The sequence below is a fragment of the Zosterops lateralis genome (genome assembly GCF_965231275.1).
Source record: "Zosterops lateralis genome assembly, chromosome: 16".
NCBI lineage: Eukaryota > Metazoa > Chordata > Aves > Passeriformes > Zosteropidae > Zosterops > Zosterops lateralis.
The window spans coordinates 12364235-12378526 of record NC_139776.1 but is presented as its reverse complement, the minus strand read 5'-3'; the positions used below and the strand labels follow the sequence as shown (position 1 = coordinate 12378526).

The following is a 14292-nucleotide window of genomic DNA, read 5'->3' as shown; positions in this document are numbered from 1 at the left end:
GCTGGGTTTGGATTACGAGGAGAAACAGCATGAAGGGGCTTTGTCAGGAGAGATCTCAGAGGGCAGCCATGTCCCAGTCGCTTCACAAATGTTCTGGCCCATTTGCGGCCCCAGTTCCCGACAGGAGCCGCACAGGAGCGGTGCCGGCACCGCGGCCTCGTCCCACACGGCACTGGCACCTTCCCGGGTGGCAACGCCTCATTTCTATGGGAGCGTCACTGCACTTAAGTTATCCTTATTTTGAGGCTTGAGAGCAGCACCTAAAGCGCGGCCCGCTCCGCCACTGCCCTCCCCGCTCGGGCTCTTTCCTGCCATCAAGGCAGCTAGCTACAGCCTCCTCAAAGCTATCGCAGGAACCTCCCGCTTCTCTGCGAGCAGTCCCGGGGGTAATTCCCGCAGCCCGGGCCCCACAGTCCCGCCGAGGCGGCAGGAACACCCCCAGAGAGACCAAGGCACCCCAAACCAAAGCAGCCCCGCTCTCTCCGCGCTCCCGCACCGCCCCGGATGCCGCCTCACGGCTCCCAGCGCTTCCGCCTGCGCCGAGCGCTCGCCGCTCCCATTGGCTGGAGGGGGTGAGGGGGCGGGGCCGAGAGGAGCGGAGATTCTTCCATTGGCTGGCGGGGGCGGCGGGGCGGGGTTGGGCAGCTCTTCCATTGGCTGGCAGTCGGGATGGGGCGGGGCTGGACAGCACTTCCATTGGCTGGCAGGCGGGGCAGGGCGGGGGTCAAGAGAGGCGAACGTCGCTCCCATTGGCTGGAAGGGGAGGAGGGGCGGGGCCAGCACTGAGGCGGCCCTGAGGGCGCTCGGGGCAGGGGAGCGGGGGGTTCGGGGAGCGGTGGCCGCTGAGGGACCCGGGCGAGGGACCCGGGCGAGAGGCTCCGCCATGCGCGGCCCCGGCGCGGCCATGCAGCGCTTCTTCGGCCCGCTGCTCTGCCTCTGCGCGCTGCGGCTCCCGGCGGGCGGCGGCGCGGCCGCCCGCGGGCTGGATGTGGCTTCCTACCGGTGAGTACGGAGCGGGCGGTGCGGGGCCCAGCCGGGCCGGGGCTGAGCGCGCCGTGCTTGTGCCGCAGGGAGCGGGTGCGGGCCATGTTCTACCACGCCTACGAGCACTACCTGGAGAGCGCCTTCCCTTACGACGAGCTGCGGCCGCTGACGTGCGACGGGCAGGACACCTGGGGCAGGTAAGGGCCGGCCCCGGGTGGGGATGGGCCGTCCCCTCCGCCGGGTCTCACCTCGCTTCTCTCCTCCGCAGCTTCTCCCTGACCCTGATCGACGCCCTGGACACCCTGCTGGTGAGTAGGAGCCAGCCCTGGGTGCCCACAGCCTGCTCAAGGCCTCTGTGCCACCTGTACACCTGGATTTTATGTAATGGTGTCAAAAGTCAGTTATTCATTGACCTAAGAACTTTCCATCTCCCTTTGCATCACTCCTGGGAGGAGTGGCAGAGCGCCCCTTTCCTGACACCCTCTGGAGAAAAGACCTAAAGTGTGTGAAAAAAGCGTTTTGAAACAAGATTAAACTATCAGTTTTTTAGTACTGTCTGTAGTTAATGATTTCACAGAAGAGTAAAACCAAACTAGTGCTCTTTGTTTTTCCATGAACTCTAAGCCTGATTCTGTTTCCCTGTAGATCTTGGGAAATGTTTCTGAGTTCCAGCGAGTTGTCAACGTGCTGCAGGACGGGGTGGACTTCGATATTGATGTCAACGCATCTGTCTTTGAAACAAACATTCGGGGTGAGGTGGGGTTTTCTCTGGGGTTAGTGTTGGGTTTCCTTCCTGTACGAGTCTCAGGTGGTGGTGAGGAGAGTCAGAGGGAATTTGGGATGCAGAGTAAGAGAAAAGTCTCAAACAAACGTCATTTCCTTTCAGTCTTTGCACATCCCTTTTTGCTTCCTGTCTCAACAAAAGCAGAAGTAGATGTGGCACTTTCAGTGTTCTGGTGTGAGGTTTTCATCTTTGGAATACACTGAAAGCATACATATTTTATCCTTTTGTTTTTTGCGTATTGTTTTGGAGTAGAGATTATTAATTTCTAGGTTTATTCTTTTTTTTTTTTTTCTTCAAAATCAGAAAGGCCTTTGGGGTCTTGCACCTTGAATGTCTGACTGTTTCACTGCCATCCAGCTAAAAGACACTGTCAGGGCACAGATCTGTTACTTATGCTTTTGTTGTTTGTCCTGCCAAATATTGCTGTGCTAGTTTTTGGAGCAGTGTAATTTCTCTGTGGTTGTTATGTGACTATGGACAAGCCTGTGAAATATCTAGTATTAGCTAATATTAGCTAATATAACTGTATTAGCTGTATAAGGAATAGCTAACAGTTAAATATAGCTAATGAGTCACAGCTGCTGTCACATGGAGATTTTTGACTCTTCCTAGAAAAAAAGAAATATATCATAGAATCTGAGAAGGGTTTGGGTGGGAAGGGACCTTAAAAATCATCCATCCCAACCCTGCCAGGGCAGGGACACCTCCCACTGTCCCAGGCTGCTCCAAGCCCTATCCAGCCTGGCCTTGGACACTGCCAGAGATCCAGGGGCAGCCACAGCTTCTCTGAGCATCCTGTGCCAGGGCCTCCCCACCCTCACAGGGAACAATTCCTTCCCAATATCCCATCTAACCCTGTCCTCTGTCAATTTGAAGCTGTCACTCCACACGTTTCCGCTGCCCTGCAAACGAGCAGCAAGAAACAAATCACTCTTCTTTTGTGGGTCTGACTTAGATCCTCATTCCTCCCCGCACGGTGTAACGGGTTGTGGTGTGTCCTTGCAGTGGTGGGCGGGCTCCTCTCTGCTCACCTGCTCTCCAGGAAGGCGGGGCTGGAGGTGGAGGCCGGCTGGCCGTGCTCGGGGCCACTCCTGAGGATGGCTGAGGAAGCAGCTCGCAAACTGCTGCCAGGTGAGCCCCTGTCTGCTCTGGGTCACTGTGTTGTGTCACTGCTCTGTGTCAGCTGCTGCCTGGGATGGGAGAGGCACTGCTGCAACCTACTAAAAAAACAATTAAAAAAACTAAAAAATTTGACAATTCTTTGTTTTCCTGGCTTGTATCTCTCAGAGGGGTCAAGGTACTGTGCAGCACAGATTGGAGAGCAGAAATGTTGCTGCACAGATATCAGCTGTGTTCCTCCTGAAACACAGCTGCCATTTCCCTCTCCATCTCCCATTCCCCAAAGGGAGGTTACAGAAATGTCTTGATTTGAAAGACAGGTTTCCTGACAGGTGAGGTACCTACTAGCCAGCTCCAAAACCAGTCCTGTGGTCCCTGAGCTCCAAGCTCAATGCTCCAAGTTTAATTTGTAGGGAGGATGTTGTTGCATGTGTGCATGCCAAGTGCTGTGTGTGCTTAGCACATCAGTGTGCTTGTTGCTTGTTGTGGGGAAATACATTTAATATAGATAGTAAATAAAGGCTGTGAGACAGCAGCTTGTAAAGACAAGAAGATGCTGCCTGCTGTGCTGTTTGTGGGCTGCAGCTGGGCTGTGTGCCCTCCTGGCATGGCACTGTTCCCTTGTGTGCAGCCATGGAATTATCACAGCCTCACTGCTTGCTCTTTGCTGGCCAGTGTGTTTAGTGACCACCTTGCTTCTGCTGTAAAAAATGTAGGGATGCAGTCTGCTGCTGTGGCAAGGTGGAAGAAATCCCCAGGACCTTCCCAGGACTGTGTGTACCTTGGGATACCCTCTCTGACCCTCCCAGGATCACACTCCACTTCTCATTTTGTTCTCTGCAGTTCCTGCAGACCCACTTCCTGCCTGTGTGCAGTGGGATGTGAGGCCTGTTTGGTTGAGAGTCTGTTAAACACAGCACTGAGCACCCCTGTGACCCCAAAATCCTGTGTTTCAGCTTTCCAGACCCCAACTGGGATGCCCTATGGCACAGTGAACCTGCTGCATGGAGTGAACCCTGGGGAGACCCCAGTCACCTGCACTGCTGGAATTGGCACGTTTATAGTGGAGTTTGCCACCTTAAGCCACCTGACTGGTGACCCAGTGTTCGAGGACGTTGCCAGGAAGGCTTTGAAGGCACTGTGGAAAAATCGCTCGGACATTGGGCTGGTGAGTGAGGAATGCACTTGGAATGTGCTGGGCTGCTTCTTGTGTAGCTTTGTGGTTGCAATTCTAAATAAACAACCATCAACAGAGAGGAGATGGATAAATAACCACACTGCTCCTAAATGGGCTGAAGGCTCATGTTTGACATTGTTCCTGAACACCTGCAGCATCCCCATCCCTGCTTTACTGAGCAGCCCAACATTATCCCATTGTTCTGTCCCACACCAGATGTGGCTGGGAGACAAATGCCTCCTGCTGGGTGCTGCAGCTCTTGTGACAGCAGCTGTAGCAGATTAAATGAAAGGTCTGTCTGATGCTTGGTGGGACAAAGGCCTGGGGAAGAGAACAAGAGCATGGCAAGTGCACTGAGAGATTTCCAGCCTGTACAGCTCTGGGGTTCAGCGATATCCAGAGCTGGCAGAATTATCTCCATGTTCACTGTCTCCTGCTCTCTTCTATTGCTGCTTTTCTGACCTCTGTGAAGTCTTGATGTTGCATATGTGAAGTGAAACAGAATTATTTATACCCTGTGTTTATTGCCACAAATTATCCATAGGCTGTGTGAAGAAATGTTTCCCTTTGTTTGCTCTGAGATTTATTTATTTTTGATTTATACCCCAAATCCTCAGTCATTGCTGGCTTTTTTTCCTGTTTGCTAAGAAAGACATGATTGTGTATTTAATTCTCCATCAGCTGGGTTTGTTCACAAGCTGAAGAGTGCCAGCATCTATTCAAATATTAACATGGCAGCTCTTGTGCCTTTGACATTCTTGGCCTCTGTCTCTGTGTCTGCACCTCTCCATCCTTCTGTATTCTTTTGTAAGACCAGAATTAGGGGCAGGCACTTCATGTTGAAATTGTGCATTTTTACAGTAGCATTACAACATGTTGTTTTGGCCAGTGAAGCGTTGATATTGGAAGCATAAAATGTTTATTATATATATAAAATACAGTATCAGCATGTAAATTGTATTTTCTACAGTTTGTATTTCCCTGATGCTGATAAATATGTCCTGTAATGGAGAAAATGCTGGTTGGAACGGACATTGTGTATGTGTGAAACTGATGGTCTGAAAAAAAGGACCAGGATTTCTTGTGTCGCTTCAAGTCCCTCTCTCCTTGTCCTTCCCTCCCTGCAGGTGGGGAACCACATTGATGTGGTCACTGCCAAGTGGGTGGCGCAGGATGCTGGGATTGGGGCGGGGGTGGACTCCTACTTCGAGTACCTGGTGAAAGGAGCCATCCTCCTGCAGGACAAGGAGCTGATGTCCATGTTTTTAGGTGAGTGTTTGTTTTCTGTGGGAAGGGGCCCAGCACCTGTGCCAGGAGGAGATGAAGGATCTAATGGGGCGCATTCAAGACTGTTCTGAAGGCTTTGCTGAAATACTTTTGAACAGTCTGTGATAAGAGAGTTATCAAAGTCTGCACCCTGAGAAGTCATTGAACATGGCTCACGTGAAGAAGGGGCTTCTCTCATTCTTAAAAATAAGCTTTTTTTTTTTTTTTTTTGTTACAGATGGCTTACCTACCCATCTATTTCTTTACAGAATATAACAAAGCTATCAAAAATTACACCAAGTTTGATGACTGGTACCTGTGGGTTCAGATGTACAAAGGAACGGTGTCCATGCCTGTGTTCCAGTCCCTGGAGGCCTATTGGCCAGGCCTGCAGGTAAGAGCTGTCATATAGCAGCACCTGATGATTCTGTTCATCTGTCAGGGGCTGGCCTTCAAGCAAAAAGTTACAAATATAACCCTCGTTTGTTCAGGTTTAAAAGTTTGGTGTGTTCTCTTGTGAAATCTGCAGTAGCCTGAGCCTGTAGAAGATGATGTTGAAGAAAATGTTGGTTTTATCTACAAGCTCCCATTTAGCATGATGGGAGGGTACTTTTGTTGTAGCAAACTCCAGTGACAGTGGTCCCATAATCCAAATGGGAATGCAAGGAAAAAAAACTCCCACTCCTTTTTCTGTCTCCTCACAAATGTTTTATTTGTGTGAATTTCTTTCCATTAAGAGCTTTACTTTCTCATCAGTCTTCATGTTTGGACTGAGACTTTGTTTTCCTAACTAAGAAATTGGATGCTGTGATTGGCTAAAACATTTGACTGAAGAAACACAGCCTTTTTTTAAAAAAAAATCAGTTGTCATATTATTTCAGGTGTGGGAATGTGACCAACCAGAAAAGCAGCATTTTCAGTCTTAGCTGTTCTTAAGGCATTGTGCCCCAGTATCAGTTACACCCTCAGACCTGCTGAAATACCCATTTCTGTCACTGGGTATTTCTTTGCCTGTAGCAGTGTTATTGCATCAGTTCCTGTGCTGGTTTTCCTTGACTGCCATGTTTCTTTGCTGTTTCCTGTCCCTCAGAGCCTCATTGGGGATGTGGACAATGCCATGCGCACCTTCCTCAACTATTACACGGTCTGGAAGCAGTTTGGGGGCCTGCCCGAGTTCTACAACATTCCCCAGGGATACACAGTGGACAAGAGGGAAGGATATCCACTCAGGCCTGGTAAACAGAACTGAAATTAAAAGGGACATAAACTCCTGCTTTAGCTCTGGGTGGGAGATCAAATGTTATTAACACCCCAATTCCCTCCCCAGTTTTGCTCTGACTCAGTTCCTGCATGGATTTGAGCAGGGATTTACAGAGTTAAAGCTGCACATTTTGTTTTCCCCCACTCACAAAGACAGGAAAGAAACAGGAAGCAAACCATAGTGTTACTATAGAAAGGTGGCCTGGTAAAAAGTTTTGTTCAGTGTGGGATTTGACATGGCTAAGTGTTAGATTGTCTGGCATGGGGTGCTTCAGTCATGGGAAATGTTAAAGGGACTCCTTGTGTCCTTTAAATTCAGGAAGTGAAAGTGAGTGTGAATAGACTGTTCCAGTTCTGCATCTAGAAGGGATTCTATGTTGTCTGTGATACTGTAAGGAAATTAGGTCTCTTTTTTTCTCATCTTTTACAACTCTGACCAAAAAAAAGATGTAACTAGATTAGTGGGTCCATAAATGTAAATGAGAATAATTAACTTCCTCTTGGTCTGAGTGACATCCACACTGGACAAATCTACTAAAAATACTCATCAGTCCTAACTATCAAAGCTGTTAAAGACTTGTTTCTTTAGTAAGTAAACACAGCACGGTGCTTATGTTGTCTGCATAGAGTATTTCTACTGTATTGTTTAAAAACTGTATTTTGAGGATTGAATTTCTTGTTTGTAATCCTTTTCAGAAGCATTTTTTTTAACTTTGACAACTGAGTATTAATCTTTTTGTCTCTTGCTTCTCTCCCACTCGCTGGACGTGGGAGGGGGCATTAGTCACTCTTACCTGAGCTGCTGCAGGCTGGTTAGAGGGAATTTCTTTGTAGCACATCCTTAGAAAAAGGAAAATCTGTGCTTGGAGCCAGGCAAGCCAGGCTGTTCACCTGATTATGCTGAAGTATTTTTAAATTAGCTCAAGGTATCGCTCATCTTGGCTGCGTGTGTGGTGTGATAATGTTTGTGCTGCAATGTGGGGTGTCTTGCAGAGCTGATTGAGAGTGCGATGTACCTGTACCGTGCCACGAGAGACCCCACGCTGCTGGAGCTGGGCAGGGATGCCGTGGAGTCCATTGAGAAAATCAGCAAGGTGGACTGTGGCTTTGCAACTGTGAGTGCTCAATCGTCTGCTGTGGCAGCTGAAGGGCTGCTAAAAATCAGCTTTCAGAAGGTGCTCTCCTGAGTAATGTTTTGTCATTGAGTCAAGCAATCATTTTGGGGAAAATGTGACTTTGTTCCAACAAGCCCCTTGTATTTCTCTGTGAAGCTGCTCTGGTAATTGCTGGTCATGTTTCTAGTCATAGCTTCCTCACAGTGGGCCAAATTCTATCATGGGCTGTTGCCCCAGAGCTCAAAACATGGGAAAGCACCAGAAGCTTCTACTGCATTTCTAGAAGGTGTTGCAGCTGAGCAGGAAGGCTCTTGTACAGGCACCTCCTGCTTGGTGTGTGATTCTGCTTTCCCACTGTGCCTTGAGAATCTGGTTAGACACACAAGAAGTGCAGGGAGTGATTTCTATAAAGTTATTTAATAGAGGATTTCAAACATGTTGTCAAGCTCTGTTTTAGAAAAAACTCTTTTAAAATATTGGGAGTAAGTAGGTAAAAGCCTTATGGTTTGTTTTTTTTTTTAGTGGGGAGATGATGGGAAGCTCTTCTCCTTGCCCAGACTGAACTGAGGATGAGTTTAATGTTAGGAAGAAATTCTTCTCCACGAGGGTGCGAAGGCCCTGGCACAGAGTGCCCAGAGAAGCTGTGGCTGCTCCTGGAAATGTCCAAGTCCCAAGTGGATCCTTGGCAGTGTCCAAGGCCAGGTTGGACATTGGGGCTTGGAGCAGCCTGGGATAGTGGAAGAGGTCCCTGCACATGGCAGGGGGTGGATTGAGATGGCCTTTAAGGTCTCTTCCAAAGCAAACCATTCTGTGTTAAGATACAGAGTGAGTTGGTGTCATACTGTGCTGTTTAACTGAAATTAATTCCAAGCTGGTTTTATTTTTCTCCCTAAATTCATAACTTACTGAATTCAATGTAACTGTAACACACTTTGTTTCTTCTCTTGTAGATCAAAGACTTGAGGGACCACAGGCTGGACAATCGCATGGAATCCTTCTTCTTGGCTGAAACAATCAAATACCTGTACCTGCTGTTTGACCCAGACAACTTCATCCACAATGACGGCTCAGACTTTGACGTGGTGGTGACGCCATTCGGGGAGTGTGTCCTCAGTGCCGGCGGGTACATCTTCAACACCGAGGCCCACCCCATCGACCCCGCCGCCCTGCACTGCTGCAGGAAGCGCAAACAGGAGCAGTGGGAGGTCGAGGACTTGATGAGGGAGTTCTACTCACGGAAGAAAAGCAAAAAATTCACTCTAAAAAGAGCTCCTGACCGTGGGGAAGGGGAAAATGCGAAAGATCCTGAGGATGCCTCTTCAGAGAAAGCTGGAGAGAAGAGAAATTCTAAAAAAAGCTCACACTCCCTCCTGAGCTGCCCCAGTCAATCTTTTAACTCCAAGCTTGCAGTACTGGGACAGGTCTTCCTAGATAACACCTGATCCTCTTTGTATCATCAGTTTAAATTATTGAACTCGTTTCAGATTCTGGGAATATATTTTTGTAGTTTCATAATGGAAAGTGTGGTACCTCACAATGTGAATTCTGTTATGAAGTGAAACAACTTCCCATTAAATTCTGCTACTGCTCCTTTCGTGACTCCAATACCAGCTGTTAATGCTGTCGAGCTGCTGATCTCAAAGCAGTTGGTTGCCTGAATATCAAACAGGTATCCAGAAAAAGAAAGGTCTACATGTTAAATGTACCTTTTTTATTGCATTTTGTGACTTTTACAGGCTTACAGAAAGACCCCAGCTTACTTTGTTCTATAAAAATGAACCTGAATTTCTCATCATAAGGAGAAAAGCAGGAATTACTGTAACTTCACTACAGCTCTCTGTGTGCTCCATCTTCTATCTCTGGTCACTTTATAATGTAGTTCCTGCTGAAAGATAGCTGCCCAGTGGAGAAAACCTATTTGTTTTGAGGCGAAGGTTCAGATTTGTAGCTCTGGCAGTTTTGTTGGGCATGGAGGATGGCATGGGGGGAGAGGAGCACTTGGAACATGGAAAAGTGCTCAGTCCCCCTGTTTTAGATCAGTGTGGGTCAGCACCTCCTGCCTGAAAACCACTTAAGTGAATGTCCAGGTAATGTCTGGACAAAAAACTGGGTGGCCTAGAAGATGTTTGATTCCACAGTGTAGCTTGCTTTCTTTTTCAAGAATCTTACATGCTTATCTCTTTATTTCCCCATTTCCTTCCTGTTTCTAACTTTCCTTTGTGCCCCATGCATTTCACTGTACCTCGGTCAGTGCAGCCCCTCCCAGGGTGCCCCAGCTGAGCTGAACAGGAACAGGCACAAGGCTTGGCTGGAAGGGGGCTCAGCCCAGACTGAAACTGCAGCTCTGCCTTGGTGCAGCTGAACAGATGTTCATGAACCTCTCGGTGTTCAGCTGACTCAGCATATCCAAACCTTTAAATACATTATTGGTGTCTTTCAAACAGGTGTGTGCAGTGACCAGAAAAAGAGGAATCACTGTGACCAAGAGCTTTTCTTTCTAAAGGAAAAACAAAAAGGGGGGCAGAAAAGTGATGGACTTTCTTCAAGCCTGCTGGAAAGTGAGGAGTCTGCAGCAAGCTACACACAAGCTGCAGTTATTTGAGTGGGCTAGAGGGTACAGGATAAATAAATCCCTGTGAAATACTTAAATACACCTGGACCAGTGCCCACTCTGTGCTGCTGTTTGGTTGCCTTGAGAATAATTTTTTGTTGTTGTTTTGGCCTGTACTAGTGCTGTAAAGTTAAATAAATTTTTTATTTTATCCTTCAGGGTTGAAGTCCTGTTGCAGTTGTGAATGAGCTATGGTAAGAGACACTTGCAGTGTTGGACAGGCATACTGTCCAACTGGACAGGACTGGTAAAATACAGAGCTTCTGGTTGTGTCCTTTCCCATGGCAGCTGGGACAGTGCAGGAATTCTGCACTGACAGAGCCCTTGCAGCCCTTCTGAGAGAGGAGCACCCAAACCCAGGCATTGTTGGACAACGATGAAGCTCTTGTTAGTAGCTCCTGGTTGTCACTTTAGGTTATTGTTTTCTTTTCCAGCTGTTCCCATCTCACATGCTCTGCATTGCTTAATCTGCAGAAAACAAACCCCAGGCCTTCTCCAACAGCTTTGCTCAGTGCTGGGCCAGGTCCTGAAACGCAGCATTGTCCCAGCTGTAAGGCAAATAACAGGACAGGAGGCACATCTCCAGCTCCTTTGATCCCTCCTGTCCAGGGCATTTTGGTACCCTCATCCAGAACTTCCAGCAGCAGAACCAAGGGGCTGGAGGCTCAGGAGATGGGGTTGTTCCTTAGCATGGGTGGAGATGAGAGAACTCATCTGTCCACGGCTACTGTGATTAATTAGATGGATCTTGATTAGATTCCCAGATTTGCCTGTGTTGGAAGGCACCCACACAGATGATTGAGCCCAAGTCAATGGCCCAGACAGGAACTGAAACTTTGGTATGACCAACTGAGCTTATCTCAGATTAGTGCTGTGGGCTGGGTGACTCAGAACAACACAGAACAGCCTCAACTCTCCCTTATCCCATTGTTCCATCTTACAAAGCCTTTTTTTAAACAAAAACGAACTATGATCGGAGTTTTTGGTGAGCTTTTCTTTAAACAGAGAACGGTGTGGGCTGGGCCTTGCTGAGGGAAATAAGGGTATTCTAGTGGACATAGAGGCATCGCGGTGGAAATAAAGGTATCCCAGTGGACATAGGGACATCTCTGGTGGAAATAAAGGTACCCTAGTGGACATAGGGGCATTCCCGTGGAAATAAAGGTATGTCAGCGGAAACAGAGGCATCCCGATGGAAATAAAGGTGTCACTCTAGTGGCCATAGAGGGATCCCGGTGGCAATAAAGGTATCTCGGTGGCAATAAAGGTATCCTAGTGGACACGGAGCCATCCCGGTGGCAATAAAGGTATTCAAGTGGACATAGGAACATCCCGGTGGCACTAAAGGTGCCCTAGCGGACACGGAGCCACCCCGGTGGCACTGAAGGCAGCAGTTGGGCTGGCGGGAGGGAATCCCCGGGCGAGGCAGCCCCAGCCCCAGCCCCAGCCCCAGCCCCAGCCCCAGCCCCAGCCTAAACCGCCCCTGAGGCCGCGGGCCCTGCCCCCCGCCCCCGGCGGGCGCCCTTCCGGCCGCCATGTTGTCGCGCGGCGGCGCGGCTGCGCAGGGCGGAGGGGCCGAGCCGAGCCGTGCCGAGCCGGGGGCGGATCGCCGTGTGTGTCCCCAGCGCGGAGGCCATGGCGGCCGTGGCGGGGGGCGGCCCGGGGCCCGGCACTGCCACCGCCACCGGCGGGGCCCGCGCCGCCACCACCAACATCTTGGCGCAGCTGCGGCACGGCCAGCTCAGCGGCCGCGGCTTGACCCGCGGGGCGCAGGTAACGCGCTGCGGGGCCGCCCGTGGCACCGGGGCCGGGCGGGAGGAGCGGGGAGGGCCGCGGGGCCTGGGGAGCCCGCGGGGATTGGGAGAGCCCGCGGGGATTGGGGCCGGGGCTGCGGCGCCTCCTGCCCGGGCCTTGGCGGAGCTGCGGGGCCGACGAGAGCCCGGGCGGCCTGGCGGGGCCTGCGCGGGGAGAAGGGCCGCTCCCAGGCCGGGCTCGGCGCTGCGGAGCTGCCCGGAGGTGTTCGGGCCGTGCCCGGTGCTGAGGGGCGGCACAGGGGTGTCTCGGGGCCTCGGTGCTCCCTGTGCCCCCGCCCGGCCCCAGCCGCGCTCGGGGCGCTCCGGGGAGCAGCAGCACAGGCGTTCCTCCGGCCGTTCTCCGCCTCTCCGCTCGGGGTGGCCTTCCCCGCGAAGAAAGGAAGCTCTGCCCGGGACTGTAACAATGCAGCATCGAAATTTAAACGTATTTCCTGGACAAAGGCAGCCTCGTGGTATTAGGGCTTAGGAGACATTTTAGCTCTGTAACGCAGGTGGTTTTGTGAGGAACTGCTCCAGGTCTGTTTCTTATTTGTCATCTTTCCCAGTTGATGATGCTGGGAAATACCAAGGAATGAAATCAGCTCCTTCCTTACCCCGGGCCTGTGCCTGTGGTGCGCTGCTGTTGGCTTTTTTTTTTTTTGAGAAGCTGCTCAAGGATAATAGACTATTTATTTCTTTTTCTGGAGAATAATTGGCATTTTTCTTGAAGATTAAATGCAGAATGGGGCAAAGACTTGGAAAATGAAACGTGAGATGAAGAACTTGCATTCGGGTGCTGATTTATTGAGCTGAAGTATGGAATAGAAATTGGCATTTCTCTAATTTACTAGTGCAGACAACACCTTTTTACTTCATAAACAAAGATTCTGAGGAATTATTAAGAGAAGATTTGTTTCATGCCTTTTTGGGACTACCTCAGAACAGAAGCCAGAGAGAATTAAGGGAATAAAAAGCAGTTTTATTTATTGAAGGGCCTTCAGGTACATTTCAGGCAGATAAAGCCCCCCAGGGTCTGTACCCAGAATGGACCCCGGGTCACAGGTTTGCACACTTTTATCAGTTTGGTCCATTTGCATATTGGGGGTTCATCTTCCAATTCCAGCTTCAGGTAATGAATCATTTACCCCAAGTTTGTTCCCCCAACTCAGTTTTGTTTCCATCTCTCAGGGCCTGAGGCAGTGAGATGTCCTTGATCCCCCGGCCTGGAGAGGAATTGTTGTGTCTGACCAAACTGGGAAAGCAGCAGCTCACACTGTGTATGAAGTTTAGAGTTATACACTAAAGAATTACAGGATTCCAAATATATGAAAAAATATAAAAGCTGAAGTCCTAAGGCATCACATTCATCATGAATGTCTGTCTCTTTTTCTGTAGCAGAGAGGTAAAAAAGCAGGTGGTTTTTTTTACGGCTCTTTTTTCCTTATTTTGCTGCTTCCTCAACTGCAAGTTTGGTTAGTCCTTAAGAAGAGCCAGTAATTTGCATGAAGAGAAACCTGTATTGACTCTTTTCCTGGGGGTTGTTTTAGGAGTGGATTTCCTACAGCACGTGGACAAACTTTGTTTCACTGCCTTACCTGTCCACCTCTATACCCTTTCTTTCATACACCTCCCAATTTCAGTCAGGTAAACCTGTTCCAAACTTATGCACCTCTATTGTTTCCATGATGGTGCTTCCACCTCTGGGCTTTGCCTGAAAAATTCAGTGCTGCTGTTTCCATTTTGGGCTTTTAAGCTTTTATAGCAGTCAAGGAAACATCTGTTGTTTGCATACACCTTATCATGCCCAAGAATGAGGTGGGGGTTTTGTTGCTGGGGTTTTGTTTTGCTTTACTTGAAAAATTTTGGCATCCTTGTACTGCCCTGGGCGTTAAAGCTTGGGCACACAGAGCTCCCAGCACTTCATAAATGCTGTATGAGGATATCTTAAATCACCTTGTATAAGAGCATGGAGGGACAGGACAAGGGGAATGGCTCCCCACTGCCAGAGGGCAGGGATAAATGGGATATTGGGAAGAAATCCTTCCCTGTGAGGGTGGGGAGGCCCTGGCACAAGTGCCCCTGGATCCCTGGGAGTGTCCAGGGCTGGGCTGGACAGGGCTTGGATCACCCTGGGATAGTGGAAGGTGTCCCTGCCCATGGCAGGGGGATGAGACTGAATGAGC

General features: G+C 49.6%; 2 protein-coding genes across 2 annotated transcripts in view; both read left to right on the top strand.

Annotated features, from left to right (window-relative positions):
- Positions 1-883: 883 nt before the first annotated feature.
- Positions 884-10474, top strand: LOC310915816 (ER degradation-enhancing alpha-mannosidase-like protein 2; the record flags this gene model as incomplete). Its single annotated transcript, XM_083872958.1, has 11 exons — positions 884-1002; positions 1071-1181; positions 1253-1292; positions 1630-1735; positions 2774-2899; positions 3844-4055; positions 5192-5333; positions 5600-5724; positions 6421-6565; positions 7584-7705; positions 8656-10474. The coding sequence occupies 11 exons, from the start codon at positions 884-886 to the stop codon at positions 9145-9147; spliced, it is 1740 nt and encodes a 579-aa protein (XP_083729084.1). The 3' UTR covers positions 9148-10474.
- Positions 10475-11951: 1477 nt separating this feature from the next.
- TRPC4AP (transient receptor potential cation channel subfamily C member 4 associated protein) overlaps positions 11952-14292 on the top strand; it is a gene marked incomplete at its 5' end in the record, with an annotated part of 36387 nt that continues 34046 nt past the window's right edge. The window contains one exon of the mRNA XM_083873493.1: positions 11952-12089. Within this exon, the coding sequence (XP_083729619.1) occupies positions 11952-12089 (138 nt within the window). The remainder of the gene's footprint in view (positions 12090-14292) is intronic.